Source organism: Bos indicus, chromosome 1 (genome assembly GCF_029378745.1).
Source record: "Bos indicus isolate NIAB-ARS_2022 breed Sahiwal x Tharparkar chromosome 1, NIAB-ARS_B.indTharparkar_mat_pri_1.0, whole genome shotgun sequence".
In the NCBI taxonomy this organism is placed as follows: domain Eukaryota; kingdom Metazoa; phylum Chordata; class Mammalia; order Artiodactyla; family Bovidae; genus Bos; species Bos indicus.
This window is the reverse complement of record NC_091760.1, coordinates 91,862,703-91,883,564: the sequence shown is the minus strand read 5'-3', so window position 1 is coordinate 91,883,564 and position 20,862 is coordinate 91,862,703. Positions and strand designations below refer to the sequence as shown.

At 38.6% G+C, this 20,862-nt stretch overlaps 1 protein-coding gene across 5 annotated transcripts in view; it reads left to right on the top strand.

Moving 5' to 3' along the window:
* NAALADL2 (N-acetylated alpha-linked acidic dipeptidase like 2) overlaps positions 1–20,862 on the top strand; it is a 1,369,359-nt gene that overhangs the window by 1,291,955 nt on the left and 56,542 nt on the right. For all 5 annotated transcript variants that reach the window (XM_070802872.1, XM_070802828.1, XM_070802665.1 and 2 more), the window contains one exon: positions 7,058–7,256. In XM_070802872.1, coding sequence (XP_070658973.1) covers positions 7,058–7,256 — 199 coding nt within the window. The remainder of the gene's footprint in view (positions 1–7,057; positions 7,257–20,862) is intronic.

Genomic DNA, 20,862 nt, shown 5'->3' with positions numbered 1-20,862 from the left:
TCTCCTACTATTTACTGTGTTGCTTTCAGTTTCTCCCTTTATGTTTATCGGTATTGTTTCATATATTTGGGTGCTCTTATATTAGGTTTATATTAATCAGCATAAAATCCTCTTCTTGTATTGATGCTTTTGTCATTATATAGTGTCCTTCTTTATCTTTCCTTATGGGCTTTGTTTCAAAGTCTATTTTGTCTGATATGAGTACTGAAACCCCTGATCTCACGTCATTTCTGTTTGAAACATCTTTTTCCATTCCATCACTTTTAATCTATGTGTGTCCTTTGCCCTAAAGTGGATCTCTTGTAGGCAGCATATTGTAGACTCTTGCTTTTTCTTTCTTTCTTTCTTTCTTTTTAATCTAATATGCCAGTCTGTGTGTTTTGATTGGAGCATTTAGTACATTGACATTTAAGGTAATTATTGATAGGTATGTATTTATTGCCGTTTTGAGCTTTGTTTTTCCATTGACTTTACATTTCTTCTCTGTCCTGTTTTTCCTTTGTGGTTTAAGGATTTTCTTTTGTATTATACGTATGTTCTTTTTGGCTTCAGTGAATTTATTGTATATTTTTGATTTGTGGTTACCCTGTTTTTCCAGTATGTTAAACCCTTCCTATATCTACTTGCCCTAGACTGTTAGTCATATAGTCCCAAACACATTCTGGGGGGAAATACCCTGCATTTTCTTACTCTCCTCCCCCATATTTTATGATTTTGATGTCCTCTTTTATATCTTTATGTTTGTCCTTCTGCTGTTCATTGTGATTATCATTACTTTCACGGAAAATTTGATTTTTTTAAATCTTTGTACTGACTTAAGTGATTTATTTTCCAATTGTAGTTTTCTCTTCCCTGTAGATTCTTACTTATTTTAAATTTAGAGAAAAACCTTTCAGTATTTCCTTTAGAATAGTTTTGCTTGTCTGAGAAATTCTTTATTTCTCCTCCTATTCTAAACAATAATCTTGCTGGTAGAGTATCCTAGTTGCAGATTATTCCCTTTCAGGGTTTTGAGTGTATCTTTCCCATTCCATTCTGGCCTGCAACATTTCTGAGGAGAAGTCACCTGATAGTCTTATGGGGGTTCCCTTGTAATAAACTATTTTGTTTTTCTCTTGTTGCCTTTAGAATACTCTCTTTAACTTTTCCAAACTTTAATTATAATATGTCTTGTTGTAGGTCTGTTTGGGACTTTCTATGCTTCCTCAATATTTGTTTCCTTCTTTAGGTTTAGGAAGTGTTCAGTCATAATTTATTTAAATACATTTTTTATCTCTTTTTCTCTTTTCCTTCTGGAATCTCTATTAAGCATAGGTTAGCATGCTTTATATTATCTCATAGATCTTTCATATTGCTTTAATTTTCTTTTTATTAATTTGGCTTTCTATCTTCTGTCCTTATTGGGTGATTTCCATTATTCTATCTTTCAGGTCAATTGTTCGTTCTTTTGCATTATTCATTCTGCTATCCATTGCCTTCAGCTCGGCTTCTGTCTCTCCAAATGAATTTTCTAATTTTTCTTGGTTCCTATTTATAGTTTCTAGTTCCTTTTTTTTTTTTTTTTTTACAATAATCTGAATTTCTCTTGATAGACTTTCTTAACTCCTTCAGTATTCTCATTGTCTCCTTTTAGAAACCAGTGTATTAGGCTGAAGAGGTCTGTTTCATCATTTGTTCTCTCAGGGGATCTCTCTTAGTCTTTTAACTGGAGTGGTGCTTTTGCTTCTTCATTTTCCTTACATTTCTCCTACTCTGTGAGTTTAGGAGAAATAATTATCTACTATGGTTTTGGAGGGGTATTTATGTGTGGGACTGTTCCTGTGTAGCTTATTTGGGTTTAGTATATTTGATGCAAGGGCTGTGTTTAGTACAGTTGCCTGTCTTCTCTCTCCTCAGCATGTGCTGGTCGTTATCCCCTTGGTAGGAGTTAAGCAGATGCAGTGACTAGTGCCCACTCCTGGGGTTCTCAGTGGTGGCAGTTCAGGCACACCCCTGAGCATGCAGTGGGAATGGGTATAGCTTGTGACCACTCCTGGAGTCTAGGAAGGAGACAGTGGTGGCCTGTGACCACTCTTGGCATCCACCTCTGGAGCCAATGAAGGCAGTGTCCTGCCCTCTCTTGGCATGGAGGGAAAGGCTACAATCTGTACCTCATTCTTTCCATGCCCTCCAAACGATGGTGACTGGCCTATAAGGTGGTCCAGGTTTCCTCTTAGTATAACCACCAGCCACAGTTTCATAGGATTCCCACTCCCTCCATCTGTCTCAGCACAGTCAACATCAGTCCTTTCCCCAGGTCTGATCCCTGAAACCCAAGTTCCAGCATCCATCCCCCTCCAGCACTGGCAGACACGCATGTCAGGCTGGGGAGTGCAGGGCAGCGGCACCATCTGTGCAGTTTTCCGTCTGCTGTGGCTGCCACAAATAGGCTGCCATGCTCTCCTCTGAGCCTCAGAAGCTCCCCTTCTGTCCTAGTGAATCTTCCTGATGGTGAGGGGGCTTCTCTAGGTACAGGAACCTTTCCTCTTTCACAGCTGTCTCGCAGGGGCACAGCTTCTGACCCAGCTCCTTTTTTTTTTTTTTTTTTTTTAATGTTTTCTTATACCCAGTTACATGGAGATTTTCTTGGTCTTTTCATAGTCTGAGGTCTTCTTCCAGTGTTCAGTAGATATTCTGTGAGGATCGTTCTACATATAGATGTATTTTTGATATATTTCTGGGAGAAGGTGAGCTTCATGTCCTACTACTCTGCCATCTTGATCACTCTTTAATTCTTTTACCCTGTAAATTACCCCTTTCCTTGTTCTTCAGAGGTTTGAGATGCCAGCCCATGGAAAGTAAAACTAGCTCCAGATTCATAAGCACTGCAAAATAAAATTGGGAATCCTTATGAAAGTATATATGGGGAGAAGTGTGAGACAGTAGCAGGGAGGGGAGGCATGAGTTGGGAGAAGTGATAAGAAATAATGTCTATGAGAATAAAATCATTAGCAAAGCTGTTTAAGTATTTTGTGCTTGCCTTGAGCAAATGAGTTGGTACTAATTTGTATTTAGTTTGTGTGCTCTGATAATACCAATAATAACTTGTGTTTATATAGTGACTTAAATACTTAGTAAAATGACCATTCATTTCCCCAAGGAAGCTAGAGAACATCAATGTTAAGTAATCTGTTCATGTCCACATTGATGGTACTTAAATAAACCAGGCTCTTATATTTTCTTTATACCAAGTCCTGGTCTTCTGGTCTTCAGATGCCATGTATTATGTGAAACTTCAGGATAATTGTATCTATCCTTATAGAAATCTCTAGCTCCCAGTTCATTTTGTTTGGTCAAATGGATTATTAAACCTTAACTGTTAAGAACCTCAATTAGTTCTCTGGCATTCACTGTGCCTTAAAAGAAGTTTTTTTTTTTTTTTTTTTTTCTTTTTAATAGTCTTAGTTTGGGGGGGTAGTTATCAGTAGAATTTTAATTCTATTTAGTTTAATTTAACCTATATTTACCCTAAAATAGCTTTTTAATTTTTGTTCCCTTTTTTATGCAACTACTATTGATATTTAGTAAGAAAGTAAAAGAAATAGCACTTGTTTATGTTCATCATGCACTATCTTTCTGAATGATTTTGTAGACATAATTTAATACTGTATCTCAAATAAGACATTGTCTTATAATTCAATATAAACTCAATAAGATTTTAATAAATTTTAATAAATAATTTAAATAAATTTTTAATAAATGGCATTTTTTATAAATGCCATATATCAGGTATTGTGCTAGGGTACAGAGATACAAAGAGAGAAAACATATTTGCTGTTTGTGTGGGGTTCTTTTCAGTCAAGGAAAAGAGATAATGAAGGTAAAGCTAAAATATTACAGATGCTATGATCACAGTATATAATTCATACATTCATTCATTATGGTTTGTCAGGCACAGTTTTAAGTGCTGGGAAATGACACCTAATGACAGTGAATGAAACAGATAAAAATCTCTTCCCTCACAAAGCTGGCATTCTAGTATTCACCCTAAGGATCACAAGGGAAAATCATTTGGGATCATAGAAATGGCTATTAGGAATCTTTGGAACATCAGTTATATATCAAAATGATTGAGTGAACCTCTGGGAGTAAAGCTACTTTTCAATCTGTAACCTCGTATCCTTGAAGTAATGCACAAGGTATGCTGTGGTGGCAGGTTTCTACTCTCAGGGTCCTTTCTGAAACCAACCAGTTCCTAAAGCTGTCAATTTTCTCCACCTGCACCATCATGAAAGATAAATTCATTTAAGGCCAAATAAGGTAGAATGGTACAATTTGTCTCACTTGATTCAGTGGTAATGTCTTCAATTCTGTGGTGTATGTTAGATCAGAAGAGATTTTTCTTTCTTAAATGGAAGACTCTTAAGGATGTCGAACTAGTTTTCTCTGTTGTTCAGTCTTTCAATTCTAATATAATCCAAATGTGCCTTTATCCTTCTTTTTCTTTCCTTGTGCAAAAAGATATCACCTATAGGTTTTCCATGTTAATATTATGATAATTTAATAATTTAAGAGAAACCGTATCTTCATAAATTGTCATTATTAATATTGTTTCTTAAGAGGCTGGATATCCTCAATGAGCAAAAATATCTCTGCTTGCATCCTCAAGTTTTGTTTGAAATCAAACAAGATTACTAATAAATGTGGAACACACGTTGAAAATATCAAATGCCAAAACCCTGTGAACTCCTATAATTGATTTTATTCATATTGTTAATTTTAGTGAACAGAGAGCTACAAAGAAAGCTCTTTCTTTGTAGCCTTCATTAAAACCATTTATTTCTTTACATAGTTGTCATTTTTTATTATATTTTTTACTAGATGTTTTTCTAAAAATATTGAGTCTATTTAGTCAGTAAACAATTACTGAGTGTCAGAACTATGCTGGGCTATAATGAAATTGACATATAAAATAATTTACATCAAATGAAGGTGAGAGGAAATAAAGATCACTATGTTAAAGGTTGGTATAAATAATTCTGTGACAGACATATTTTATACTACAGTTATGATTCTAACCTACTTTTCATTTTCTTAGCACATAACCTCTCTACGGTGCTTCTTAAACATTAAGATATAAGGAATAGTCTGCATAACATGCTGAAATTTTGATTCCTGGGCCCTAGAGAAATCCAGAAGGTCTAGGAATCTGCATTTTCACAAAACCCAGGTGCTTTGGAAGCTGGTGATCCTTATCCTTAGACTTCACTTGGAAAAAGAGTCCCTTTGCAGCCTTTCCTTTTGCAAAGGCTTTCCTAGGTGAAGGTTCCATGAGGTCTCTTTTCAGTCTTCTACCTACTTATCTCAATGCCATGCTCTCAGGATTGTCAGTTGAGATTTACCAGGTTCATTTCAGTATGTTGACTTGAAGTAATCCTCTGTAGGGCAGTGCTGACCTTGTTGGAGTCAGTTGTAGCTAGGCTGAGAATGGGTGAGGCAATAGTCAGTGGTGTCAAAAACTGCCTCTAATGGTGGGGCTATCTGGAAGATGATGGAAGGCCCCCCATGGCATGATAAAAGAAAGCTTTTTAAACAAGTTTAAGCACCAGCTAGGAACTGCTTCGGAGAAGGCAATGGCACCCCACTCCAGTACTCTTGCCTGGAAAATCCCATGGACGGAGGAGCCTGGTAGGCTGCAGTCCATGGGGGTCACTAAGAGTTGAACACGACTGATCGATTTCACTTTAACTTTTTACTTTTATGCATTGGAGAAGGAAATGGCAACCCACTCCAGTGTTCTTGCCTGGAGAATCCCAGGGACGGGGAAGCCTGGTGGGCTGCCATCTATGGGGTCACACAGAGTCAGACACGACTGAAGCGACTTAGCAGTAGCAGCAGCAGGAACTTCTTACCTGTAGGGGAGTACTGTACAAGTATTAATTATTTAACTCCTGTTTAAAAAAATCTATAAAGCAAGTACTACTATATGTTCATTTCACATGAGGACATTGAGGCAAAATTACCCAGCATCACAAAGCCATTATACTATGTGGTAGAGCAAGGAGCAAGGATTTGAACTCAAGTAGTCTGATTCTAGGATTTGGCAGCGTAATTACTATATGAGGCAGCCCTTCCCTTAGTCAAAGGAACATTCTTTGATCCTTTTGCTACCACCATTCATATCAGAATGACTTCCAGTAAGTTACACAAACAGATGGAAAAACAAACAAACAAAAATCATCTCAAATGGAAAACAATATAAACATTACATAGGATAGTTTTTACTGTGTTTTCAGACCAAAGGTATATTTCAGCTTCAAATTACAGGAATACTCTAGTAAAGCAAAAAGACCCCAGTAGACACACAACATAGGGTAACATATTCTCAGAAGAGAAGATAATTTCTTTTACAGTTTTTTTTTTTCCTTGAAACACAGGATATTCCATTAAGAGCATGAATTTTTGAGTCAGAAAGATCAGTCTTCTAATTCTTATCTATCACTTACTTGCTTGATGATCTATGGCAGTTTGCTTACCTTAACTCTCAGCTTCTATGAAAAAACATGCCAATACAATGTTTGGTGAATATTAAATGAGATAATTGTGTAAAGTGTCCTGTGTCAAATGGCTTGACAGTGTTGAGAATGTTGCATTATTTCAACAATCAGTTTCTATTTACTGGTGATATTATTATTAGCAGTGGGTTTCCTTGGTGGCTCAGATGGTAAAGAATCTGCTTACAATGCAGGAGACCTGGGTTTGATCCCTAATTTGGGAAAATCCCTTGGAAAAGGAAATGGCAACCCACTCCTGTTCTCTTCCCTGGAGAATCTTATGGACAGAGGAGCTTGGTGGGCTACAGTTCATGGGTTCCCAAAGAGGCAGACATGACTGAGTGACTAACACACAGTAGTAATAAATTTAATACTCTTAGTAGAATGTATTTGAATATTTTTGGTGGAAAGATTTTAAAAGTTGAATTGATGGTAAATCTTCCTTTTGACATCATAATTATAAAATGTTTATATTGTGCCTTTGAGATGCTCTGATCTATGATTGACCTACTTATCTTTACCAGGTGATCAAACCACCACCCCTCAACTGCTGGCCCTGGCCTCACGCCTGCGGGAGAGTGCTGAACTCTTTCAGTCAGATGAGATGCGTCCTGCTAATGACCCCAAGGAAAGAGATCCCATGCGTGTGCGGATGCTGAATGACCTTCTCCAGGACATGGAGAAGAGCTTCCTAGTGCAGCATGCACCCCCAGGGTTTTACAGGTAGGAAGTGTGCTCAAATTTGGTATTTTCATGCCTCTCAATGAAATATTTGTGTTTAACTTTCAGAATTTGATATGTACCTTCTGTGAACATATGACTTTTTTTTTAATGTGAAATAGTTATTTTATCTACAATTTGAGGCTCATTCTCCTACCCTCAAAGCAAAGTTCAACTGCATACATGGTGAATAAAGAACACTTTAGTTTTCTTTATATCTGTAGATATTGATATTTTTATAGATATGGATATTGTCTATATCTATGATACTAGTTGGGCTTCCCAGATGACGCTAGTGATAAATAACCTGCCTGCCAATGCAGGAGACATAAGAGACAAGGGTTTGATCCCTAGGTTGGGAAGATTCGCTGGAGAGAGAATGGCTGCTCACTTCAGTATTCTTGCCTGGAGGATTCCATGGACAGAGGAGTCTGGTGGGCAGTCCGTGGGGTCTCGAAGAGTCAGACATGATTGAAGCGACTTAACAGAGCACAGCACATGATACTAGTTAGCTGTATCATCTAAAAAATGACTAAGAATTTTTACATTAAATTCAATGTGAATCAAATGTGATATAGCTACTGAAAAACTAAATGTGTTGTAGGTTGTATTGGGAGAAATACTGAATCAGTAGATAAGCCTATGTTTTTATCCTAGTAAGTCTATGTTTACAACTTTGTGTTTAATTCTAGAAACTATTTACATTTTAAGAGGGAATTAAATATGTTCAATAACTGACTCAATGGCATGAATTTGTGCAAAGTCCCAGAGATAGTGGAGGACAAAGGAGCTTGGTGTGCTATAGCCCATGGGGTTGCACAGAGTTGGACATGACTTAGTGACTGAGCAACAACAGCAAAATATTCAGGGGGGAGAGGAATTTATAGGAAAGTTGAAACAACCAGGTTATGCGACATATTTGGTTAGAGGGCCACAATAGAGTGATTTCTGAAAATATTTTCACAACTTTAACAAATACTTTAATGAAACATTGTCATATTCAATTTAATCTCTTAGAGGATCACACAAGCACATACTTGTTTTTCTGGTTCTCAGAAATAGTAGAAATGAAACAAAGAGGGCAAGTAGAGCTTCAAAAAATAAAACATTTTAATTTTTTTAAATTGGTAACATTCATTGACTACTTAATATGTCTTGGATACTATGTTAAACCCATTCCATGCATTAATTAATTTAATCCTAGCAAAAGGGTCAATGGATCAGATATTCTTAGGGTCTCCATTTTACAGATGAGGAAACTGGACTCAAAAATGCTAAATGTCATGCTAAATGATTTGCCAAAATAGTAAAGCAGACTTGAGAATATCCTGTCTCTCACTTTACTAACAAAATGTCTTTTTTTTTAAATTTTACTTTATATTGGAGAATAGTTGATTAACAAAGTGTTAGTTTCAGGTGTACATCAAATTGATTCAATCATATTTCAGTCACATCTTTTCCAAACTCTTTCGCACTTAGGTTGTTAGAGAGTATTGAGCATCATGACCTAGGCTATACAGTTTGTTTTGTAAATAAGTTAATTTGTATCATTTTTTTCTAGATCCCACATTTAAGTGATATAATAGATAAATGTCCCTGTCTGACATTTCAGTGAGTATGATAATCTCCAGGCACATCCATGTTGCTACAAATGGCATTATTTCATTCTTTTTAATGGCTAAGAAATATTCTATTGTACATATGAACCACATCTTCTTTTTCTATCCCTGTCAATGGACATTTAGGTGGCTTCCATGTCTTGGCTATTGTAAACAACACTGCAATGAAGATGGGGTGCATGTATCCTTTCAAATCATGGTTTCTTCCAGATATATATGTTCAGGAGTCGGACTGCTGGATCATATGCTGGATCTATTTTCAGTTTCTTAAGGAGCCTTCATATGGTTCTCTATAGTATCTGAACCAATTTTCATTCCCACCAAGAATGCAGGAGGGCTCCCTTTTCTCCACATCTTCTCCAGCATTGACTGCTTGTAGGTGTTTTGATGATGGCCATTCTGACCCGTGTGAGGTGATATCTCATTGTACTTTTGATCTGCAGATCTCATTATAGTTTCGATTTGTGGATAAATTGAAAAAGCCCTGCAACCCTGGGATCCCACTTGATCATGGTGTGTAACAATTTTAACATATTGTTGGATTCAGTTTGCTAGTATTTTGTTGAGGATTTTTACATGTATATTCATCAGTGATATTAACCTGTACTTTTCTGTGGCATCTTTGTCTGGCTTTGGTATCAGAGTGATGGTAGCCTCACAAAATGTGTTTGGAAGTGTTCCTTCCTCTGAAATATTTTGAAATACGTCAGAAAATTAGGTGTTAGCTTCAGAAGGATAGATGCTAACTCTCATCTAAGTGTTTGGCAGGACTTACCTGTGAAGCCCTCTGATCCTGGACTTTTGTTTCTTGGGAGATTTTTTTTTTTTTTGTAATGTTCCCTGAACTCTATTATGATAACTTCTTTACAAATGTTTATCCCCGAACTTTCTCCTTGAAACACATTAGTTATGAGTATAAAAACATACATTTATACCAAGTTCAGTTGTGGGGCTTTTGGTTTTGAGCTGTTGTTGCTGTTCAGTCACTGCAAGTTGTGTCACTCTCTGCAACCCCACAGACTGCAGCATATCAGGCCTCCCTGTCCTTCACCTTCTCCCAGAGTCTGCCTAAGTTCACATCCATTGAATTGGTGATGCCATCCAACCATCTCATCCTCAGTCACCTGTTCTCTTTCTGCCTTCAATCTTTCCAAGCATCAGGGTCTTTTCCAGTGAATCAGCTCTTCACATCAGGTGGCCAAAGTATTGGAGCTTCACCTTTAGCATCAAACATTCCAATGAATATTCAGGGTTGATTTCCTTTAGGATTGACTGATTTGATCTCCTTGCAGTCTTAGGGACTCTCAAGAATCTTCTCCAGCACCAGAGTTTGAAGGCATCAGTTCTTTGGTGCTCTGCTTTCCTTATGATCCAACTCTCACATCTGTACATGACTACTGGAAAGACCATGGCCTTGGCTATATGGACCTTTGTTGGCACAGTGATTTTTTTTTTTTTGCTTTTTAATATGCTGTCTAGGTTTGTCATAGCTTTTCTTCCCAGGAGCAGGTGTCTTTTAATTTCATGGCTGTAGTCATTTCTACAGTGATTTTAGAGCCCAAAAGAGGAAATACGTTACTGCTTCCACCTTTTCCCCTTCTGTTTGCCATGAAGTGATAGGGCTGGATGCCATGATCTTAGTTTGTTTTTCTTTTTAATACTGAGTTTTAAGCCAGTGTTTTCACTCATCTTTCACCCTCATCAAGGGGCTCCTAGTTCCCCTTTGTTTTTTGTCATTAAACTGGTATTATCTGCATATCTGAGGTTGTTGATATTTCTCCCAGCAATCTTGATTCCAAATTGTAACTCATCCATCCTGCCATTTCCCATGATGTGCTCCCATAGTTCAATAAACAGGGTGACAATGAACAGCCTTGTCATACTCCTTTCTTAATTTTGAACCAATCAGTTGTTCCAAATACAGTTCTAACTGTTGCTTCTTGATCCATATACAGGATTCTCAGGAGACAGGTAAGACGATCTGGTATTCCCATCTTTGAGCTGTACATTATATAATTTAGAATCAGTGACTCTTTGCTTGTAATAAAATGCTAGCAAGTTGATCTTTAAAATTTTTGGCATCTTGAAATTGAAAATGGACTAATTGTGTCTACCTGGACCTCAAGGGAAAAAGCAGAAGAAACGCTGGTGCTTGTTTCAGTTTTTTCACAGTACAGTATATACTCCAGTGTACACTCCAGTACTCATCTGCTGTACAGTCCAAGTACACATCTGGAGCACATCTGTATCACCTGTACATTGTATACAGTCCCATGTACAGTAGTGTACAGCCAGTGTACATCATGTACAGTCCATGCACATCCAATGTATACTGTATACAGTCAGTGTATAGTACAGTGTACAGCCAGTGTACATTGTGCATTCTAGTGTACAGTCCAGTAAACACTCCAGTGCACATCTGTACAGTCCAAGTGCACAGTTGGACACAGCTAGAACACATCTGGAACACATCTGGAGAATCAGATATACAGGCCAAGTGCACAGCGGGAACACAGCTGGAAAATATCTGGAGCATAGCTGAACACATTTGGAGAATGATATTCAGGCCAAATGCATAGCTGGGTGCATCTGGGACACATGTGGGCACATCTGGTGTCCAGTCCACCATATGTCCAGTGTACAGTTGAGTGTACACCAGTGTACAGTGCTGTATACTCCAGTGTATGGCCAGTGTACACAGTGCAGTGTAGTGTGCAGTGTACACTCCAGTGTACATCCAGTGTACATTCCACTGTATGTTCAATGTACGGTGCAATGTATGGCCAGTGCATGTCCAATGTCTGTCTCTTCTCCAGGTCCATAAAATCCTATGAATGGCTTTAGAGTCATTCTTAGAAGAAATGGCAAGAAAACAGATAGTCAATATATTCAAAGAAGGAAGGATAAAAGGAATAAAATTTAAGTGAACTGAAAACTGGATTGCTTGACACTGAATTCGGGTCAGTGATGTGCCAGAGATCTCTTGTTCTGGCTCCCACAAGCAACATTAAAAATATCAGGAACTTTGCCAGCTGATTGTCAAGCCCTTTGTAGCTTGAAATTAGCAAGCACTACACATCAGGACTTTTGGTTATCAGGAAGTCTATGTTTGAGTGGACAATTGATATCCCTGATTATGGTACAGTCAGTCCAAGCTCATGTCCATGCAACAGGTGATGCCACTGAAACTCTTGCATGCCAGTGTCTGGCAGTTCATGTCCTAAATATTTCCCTGGTGTGTTCCTTTTCTCTCATCCTGCCATCTCTGTCTTAGTTCCTATCTTGATGGTCTCTGTCCTAGATGACTGCTGTTGCCTCCTGGCCAACTCCACCACTGGAACAATATTATTTTTAAATCTACCATTAGAAGGACTTCCCTGGAGGTCCAGTGGCTAAGACTTCACACTCCCACTGCAGGTGTGCAGGTTCGACTCCTGGTCAGGAAACTAAGATCCTACATGCTTCAATGTGTCTCATGATTTCCTAAAGTTCATCATGGTGGACTGGGCTCCCCTGGGATGCATGGAGCCTCTGCGGCTCATTCTGCATCTTGTTCCCGGGTAGCAGGAGCAGAAGCTGTCACTGGGCCATTGGGTCACCATGAGCACAAGTGGGGAGGCTCGTTAATCTACTCTTTGCCTCTCAGTTGCCATGAACAGAGAGCAGTGATACTCTAATGTGTGCTTCCTGATTTCTGAGGCCTCAGAACCATATCCAGTTTTTCCTGCCTGACGCTCTCAGAGGTTCTTCAGGATTGTTGTAGACTGAGGTCCCAAAACCTGTCTGTGCTGTACTGGAGTTCCTTATACCTCTAGGAGCTCCACTAGCTTCCCACGGTAACTAAAGGAGAAAACTGGCAATATAAGATCTCTACCTTCAAGGAGTTTAATTCAAGAGGTAAAATATATAAATCATAATAAATTTCCAGAATACTTATTCAAAGTACTCAATGAATGCTACAGGTAAGGTGTGCTGTTGGGATTCACAGAAGAGAGAAATTACCTTGTGGCAGTCAGAAACTTTACAGAGGAAGGGAAAAATTTATCTGGTCTTCAAGGAATGGTAGGATACCCAGTAAATTTGGGAGTGCTATAGACTGAATGTTTGTGTCCTCCCAAAATTTGTATGTTGAGACCTATGATAATGTTTGGAGATGGGGTTTTTAGGAGATAATTAGGTCATGAGGACACTCATAAGTGGGATTAGCATCCTTACAAAAGAAACCTCCTTCACTCATACTGCTATGTGAAAAGTCATTTATATTTCACAAAGCAACCCCTAACCAGACATGGAATCTGCCGGCACCTTGATCTTGGACTTCTCAGCCTCCAGAACTGCGGGAAATAATATTTGTGGTGTTTATAACTCACTCAGTATATAGTGTTCTGTTGTAGCAGTCCAAACTAACTAACACAGGGAGCATTACCAGGGAAGGATAAGGTGAATAGAGAGACACAAAGGAGAAGTTATGTGTGGTGTGCTGGGGAGTGAAGCACAGAAAGTGGAGTCTTCTGAATTGTTATTGGGTTCATGATTATGGAAAGGTAGGAAGGAACCAAGTGATAGAGTTCCATGCATGCTCTGTTGAGAGCTTTGGGCTTGATTTTTTTACACAAAAGACGCTATTAACAAACCTGTGTTAACTTATCTGGTCTTCCAAATAGGGTGCCCTAGAGCTGGGAAGTCAGGGAAACTGTGAATTTAAGAAACGCATGAAATGGGGAGAATATGATTTGGCATGTTATTGTCAGGAATGAAAAGCAAATCCAATTTGGGAGATGGTTTTAAGGAAGAATGGGAAAATTTAACCAACTAGTGGCTGTGGGGATTTTATTTTAGGGTTCACATGGAGCTAGGCAGATGAACCAGGATTGAGTAGTAAAAAGAGTCTCCTCTCTGCCCATTTCTCCAGCCAGTTAGTTAAGACACTCAATATCTTTGCTCTCCATGTAATTGTATGGAAATCTGTTAAGAAAAGTAACTTCCAAAGTCCTTTTCCTCTAAAAATCTGATTTAATGCACATTCACTGCATTAACCCTCCCAAACTCTACAGTCAAGGGGAATCCTACTAATCCTGCGGAAGAGATATAAGAAAGAGCACAACGATAGACTGTAGTGGTGTAATGAAAAGGTGCTAAGAGCTCCAGAGCTACTGAGATTGGTAGGCAAAGGGGAGCAGACACAATGATGCATATGATCAGGGACTATCTAAGGAAAGTGTGTTGAAACTACAAAACATTGCAAAAATATTACTACCATCAAAATTCAGCAATTCAAGACCTAACTTGTTGCCCCTGAGTAGGGAAGAGATTATGTATTTTCTTAAGAATTCTGAATCTTCTCTCTCCCTCCTTCTTTTATTATAGTTCTAATATGAACTGCTTTCCTGCTCCAGGGAACTGGCATATCTGCAGATGATATATTGTGGAATCTGTGTTTTGTTGTTGGATTCCTTTTAGCTCCCTATAGTTCTCAGCAAAGGTGGACTAAGCAGTATGATCCAGTAATCTATTCATTCTCCAATAAAATATATAGTTATTAAAAATAGAGCAGTTTTATGTTTAGAAGACAATTGAGCAGAAAGGACAGAGTTCTCATACAATCCTTCATAGGCAAAAACAGTTCCCTCAGCTCCCAACACATAGTTCCCTATTATTAACATCTTATAGCAGTATAGTACAATTGTCACAGTTGATGAGCCAATGTTGATGTATTATTAACTAAAGCTCATAGTTTATATTAGGATTCATTTTTGTTTGTTCTTTACATTCTATGGATTTTGACAAATGTTTAATGGCACAGAGCCACCATTTCAGTATCATACAGAATAGTTTCTTTGCCCTAAAAAAATCTGTGTTCCACCTATCCCTCCCTCCACCTCTGACCATCACTGATCTTTTTACTGTCTCCAAGTCATATAGTTAGAATCATACAGCATGTAAGCTTCTCATTTAGGCCTCCTCACTAAGCTGTATGAATGTGTTTCTTCCATATTAATTTCTCTTTATCACTGAACAATATTCCATTGACAGATGTGCTAGTTTATTTATCCATACACCAATTGGAGGACATTTTAGTTGCTTTCAAATTTTCACAATTATAAACTAAGCTGTAATGTATATCTGTGGGCAGGTTCTTGTGCAGATGTACATTTTCAACTCATTTGGGTAAATACCAAGAAGCACAACTGCTGGATCATAAGATAAGCCTATGTATAGTTTTGCAAGAAACTGCCAAACTGCCTTCCCAACTGGCCATGCCATTTTGCATTCCCACTGGAAATGAGGATGACTTTTGGTTTCTCCACTTCCTCATTAGCATTTGCTGTTGTCAGTATTGTGAAGTTCATTCATTTCAAGAGATGGGTAATGTTATCCCATTGTGTTCAACTGAAATTCTCTAATGACATATGATGTTGAGCATCATTTTATATATTTACTTTCTATCTGTATACCTTCTTCAGGGAGGTGTTTATTCATATCTTTTCCCTATCTCTTGACTTATATGTTTCCTTACTGTTGAGTTTTTAAGATTTCTTTTTATATTTTAGATGCCAAAACTTTATCAGGTATGAATGCTGCAAATATTTTTTTAAGAGTGACTGTTGCAGAGCAGAAGTTTTAAATTTTAATGAAATCTAATGTATCAATTTTTTTTCATTGATTATTCTTTTGGTATTATATCTAACAGCCCGTCATTAAACCCAGGGTCAGACCTAGATTTTTCTCCTATGTTGTCTTCTAGGTATTTTATTGTTTGGTGTTTTATATTTAAATGGACCTATATTTAAAGTGACCTAAATGGATTAGGTCACTAATCCATTTCCAATTAATTTTTGTGAAAGATATAAGGTCACTGTCTAGATTCATTATTTTTGCACATGGATATCTTGTGCCAGCACTATTTGTAGAAAAAAAAACTATTCTTTCCCATTGAATTGCCTTTCTTCTTTTGCCATACAATTTTGGATTATCTCTTGGGTAAAGACATAGGAGTGAAATTGCTAATCCTATGATGAAACAGGAAGGCTCAAGAGGGGTGAAATTCCCTTCCCCAAGTTGCAATAATATCACAGTACTTACCCTTTGACAAAATCTTGCACCCTGACAAACTTTTCGGTCTGGAGATTGGGGCTTTTTGATAGAGAAGATTCTGGAGGCTTTCCTGATATTTAACTTTTTCCTGCCACAACCATCAGGGGATTTTTCTCAACTTCTTACATGATTTAGAATACCTCTACTGGAGATGGAGACAAGACGATGGGGTAGAAAGACAAGAGCTCACCTCATTTTTATGGAAACAGGAGAATAACTAACTGCTGAACAACCATCAGGAAAATAAAGGTTGGAACCTACCAAAAAGATATCCTATATTCAACAACAGGCAGCCATAACAAGTCGGTAGGAGAGGAGTAACTGCAATAAAATCAAATCTCATACTCACCAGGTGGGTGATGAACAAACTGGAAAATACTTATACCACAGAAGTTCTCCCACAGAAGTGAAAGTTCTGAGCTCCGTGTCAAGTTCCATGGCTTAGGGTCTGGCAATGGGAAAAGAAGCCCCCAGAGAATTTGGCTTTAAATACCAGTGGTATTTGATCACAGGAACTCCACAGGACTGGGGGAAGCAGAAACTCCTCTTTTGGAGGGTCCACACAAAGTCTCATGCACATAAGAATCCAGGGGAAAAGAAGTAACCTCATATGAGCATGGGCCAGACCTACCTGCTAGTACTGGAGGATCTCCTGCAGAGGCACAGGGTGTTAAATCTCACCAACTTTGCATTATAGGGGTCCCAAAGGAGAAAGGACCTGAGAAAATATTTGAAGAGATTATAACTGAAAAGTCCCCAGCATGGGATGGGAAATAGTCAACTAAATCCAGGAAGCACAGAGTCCCAGCCAGGATAAATACAAGAAGGAACATGCCTAGATGCACAGTAATCAAACTGGCAAAAACTAAAGGCAGGGCTACTGCCTTAGCCCCCGTGGGGCTGACCAACATCCAACAGCTGGTCAACAAGGATCAGTAGTGGGACAACCGGGCACTGGGCATGTAATCCAGCTATGTAGAATGGCTGAAGGGCATGTCCCTGCTACTTAGGACCTGGCAAAATGTAGTCCACTGGAGAAAGGAAAGGCAAACCAATTCACAATTCTTGCCTTGAGAACCCCTTGTACAGTATGAAAAGGCAAAAAGATATGACACTGAAAAAAGAACCTCCTCTCCCTGCCCAGGTCAGTAGGTATCTGATATGCTACAGAGGAAGAGCAGAGAAATAGCTTCAGAAAGAATGAAAAGGCTGAGCCAAAGCAGAAAGGATGCCCACTTGTGAATATGTCTGGTGGTGAAAGTACAGTTTGATACTGTAAAGAACAGTATTGCATAGGAACCTGGAATGTTAGGTCCATGAATCAAGCTAAACTGGATTGTGGTCAAACAGATAGCAAGAGTGAACGTTGATATTTTAGGAATCAGTAAACTAAAATGGACAGGAATGGGTGAGTTTAATTCAGAAGACCATTATATACACTACTGTGGGAAAGAATCCCTTAGAAGAAATGGAGTAGCCCTCGTAGTCAATGGAAGAGTCTGAAATACAGTACTTGGGTGCAATCTGAAAAATGACAGAATGATCTCTGTTCATTTCCAAGGCAAACCATTCAATATCACAGTAATCCAAGTCTATACCTCAACCACTAATGCCAAAGAAGCTAAAGTTGAATGATTCCATAAAGACTTACAAGACCACCTATAATTAACATCAAAACAAATATGTCTTTTTCATTATAGGGGATTGAAATACAAAAGAAGGGAGTTAAGAGATACTTGGAGTAACAGGAAATGTTGACCTTGGAGTACAAAATGAAGCAGGGCAAAGGCTAACAGATTTTTGCCAAGAGAGTGCACTGGTCATAGCAATCATCCTCTTCCAACAACACAAGAGAAGACTCTACACATAGACGTCACCAGATGGTCAATATCAGAATCAGACTGATTACATGTTTTGCAGCTAAGAATGAAGAAGCCCTCTACAGTCAACAAAAACAAGACTTGGAGCTGACTCACATCATCTGCTCCTTATTGCAAAATTCAGGCTCAAATTGAAGAAAGTAGGGAAAACCACTAGTCCATCAGGTATGACCTGAATCAAATCCCATATGATTATACAGTGGAAGTGACAAATTGATTCAAGGGACTAGATCTGGTAGACAGAGTGCCTGAAGAACTATGGACAGAGGTACATACCATTGTACAGGAGGCAGTGACTAAAATCCTACCCAAGAAAAAGAAATGCAAGAAAGCAAAGTGGTTTTCTAGGAGGCCTTTCAAATATCCAAGAAAATAAGAGAAGTGAAAGGCAAAGGTGAAAAGGAACTACATAACCAATTGAATGCAAAATTCCAAAGAATGGTAAGGAGAGATAACAAAGGCTTCTTAAGTGAACAATGCAAAGAAATAGAAGAAAACAATAGAATGGGAAAGATTAGAGATCACTTTAAGAAAATTAGAGATGCTAAGGGAACATTTCATGCAAAGATGGGCACAAAAAAGAACAGAAGCTGTGTGGACCTAACAAGCAGAAGAGATTAAGAAGAGGTGGCAAGAATACACAGAAGAACTGTACTAAAAAAGGTCTTAATGACCCACATAACCATGATGGTGTGATCATTCACCTAGAGCCAGACATCCTGGAATGTGAAGTCAGATAGGCCTTAGGAAGCATCACTATGAACAAAGCTAGTGGTGGTGATGGAATTCCAGTTGAGCTATTTCAAATCCTAAAAGATGATGCTGTGAAAGTGCTGCACTCAATATGCCAGCAAATTTGGAAAACTCAGCAGTGGCCACTGAACTGGAAAAAGACAGTTTTCATTCCAATCTCAAAGAGGGGCAATTCCAATGAATGTCCAAAGTACCACACAAATGTACTCATTTCATATGCTAGCAAGCAAATGCTCAGAATCCTTCAGGTTAGACTTCAACAATATGTGAACCAAGAACTTTCAGATGTACAGTCTGTGTTTAGAAAAGGCAGAAGAACCAGAGATCAAATTGCCAACACCCATTGGATCAGAGAAAAAGCAAGAGAATTAAAAAAAAAAAAAAAAAGACCCACTTCTTCTTCACTGACTATGCTAAAGCCTTTGACTGTGTGGATCACAACAATCTGGAAAATTCTTCAAGAGATGAGAATACCAGATCACTTTACCTGTCTCCTGAGAAACCTGTATGCAGGTCAAGAAGCAACAGTTAGAACCATATGTGGAACGACAGACTGGTTCAAAATTTGGATAGCAGTATGTCAAGGCTGTATTTTGTCACCTTGCTTATTTAACTTCTATGCAGAGTACATCATGAGAAATGCAGGGCTGGATGATGCACAAGCAGGAATCAAGATTGCCAGGAGAAATATCAATAACCTCAGATATGCAGATGATACCACCCTAATGGCAGAAAGTGAAGAGGAACAGTAGAAACTCTTGATGAAAGTGAAAGAGGAGAGTGAAAAAGCTGGCTTAAAACTCAACATTCAAAAAACTAAGATCATGGCATCTGGTCCCATCACTTCAAATAGAGGGGAAAATAGAAGGGGAAAAGTGGAAACATTGACTAATTTTATTTTTGGGGGCTCCAAAATCACAGTGGAGGGTGACTAAAGCCATGAAAAAAAGACACTTGCTTCTTGGAAAAAAGGTATGACAAACCTAGGCAGAGTATTAGAGAGCAGAAGCATCACTTAGTCAAAGCTATGGTTTTTCCAGTAGTCATGTATGGATATGAGAGTTGGACTATAAAGAAAGCTGGGCATCGAAGAGTTGATGCTTTTGAACTGTGGTGTTGGAGAAAACTCTTGAGAGTCCCTTGGACTGCAAAGAGATCCAACCAGTCAATCCTAAAGGAAATCAGTCCTGAATATTCATTGGAAGGACTGATGCTGAAGCTGAAACTCCAATACTTTGGCCACGTGATGTGAAGAACTGACTCATTTGAAAAGACCCCGATGCTGGGAAAGATTGAGGAGGAGAAGGGGACGACAGAGGATGAGATGGTTGGATGGCATCACCAACTCAATGGACATGAGTTTGGGTAAACTCTGGGAGTTGGTGATGGACAGGGAGGCCTGGCATGCTGCAGTCCATGGGGTCACAAAGAGTTAAACACGATAGAGTGACTTAACTGAGTAAACATTGCTCCCAGCAAAAATATGATTGGCAAACATTTTCTATTAATTGGCAATTCCAATATATGAGTACAAAATATATCATCATAACCTTACATTCCATTATCCCAATTCATACACTGGATAAATCATCTGCATAAAATTCCGTGTGTAGTCTTTCTACACACTTAAGGAGACAGCACTTAAGTAGTAAAGTTACTAAAGGTTTCCCTCTCTCCCTCCCCATTATGTGTTACATACACACACACACACACACACACACACACACACACAGACATACACACACACACTCTTGACTGCACTACTAATAGGGATTAGGTGGTATTATCAGGTTATTTTACGAAAGGATAGGAAATTTGGTGTTGCTCTGGTGAGGAGAAGCAGAGATCCCCCACTGCATTTGTACTGCACTAGTTTTGATTTGAGGGTATAGGGAACTGAGAAGGAAGCCAACAGGAGCCAGTGTTCAATGCTGGCTGCTAAACAGAAATAGGATTAGGAAAGTGAACATCCTCAAGCACCACCATTCAAAATAAATTAAAGGCTAATTATTACCTTTAAAGCAAAACTATTGGTTTGCTGCAGTATTGTCCTATTGTTCTTTCTAAATACATGGTATTTCAGTTACACCCTGGTGAAGTAATCCGTTGCTGTTCAGTTGCTAAGTCATGTCCCACTCTTTGCAACCCCCTGGATTATAGCCCACCAGGCTCCTCTGTCCATAGGGTTTTTCCAGTATAGAATACTGGAGTGGGTTGTCATTTCCTTCTCCAGAGGATCCTCCCACACCAGGGATTGAACGT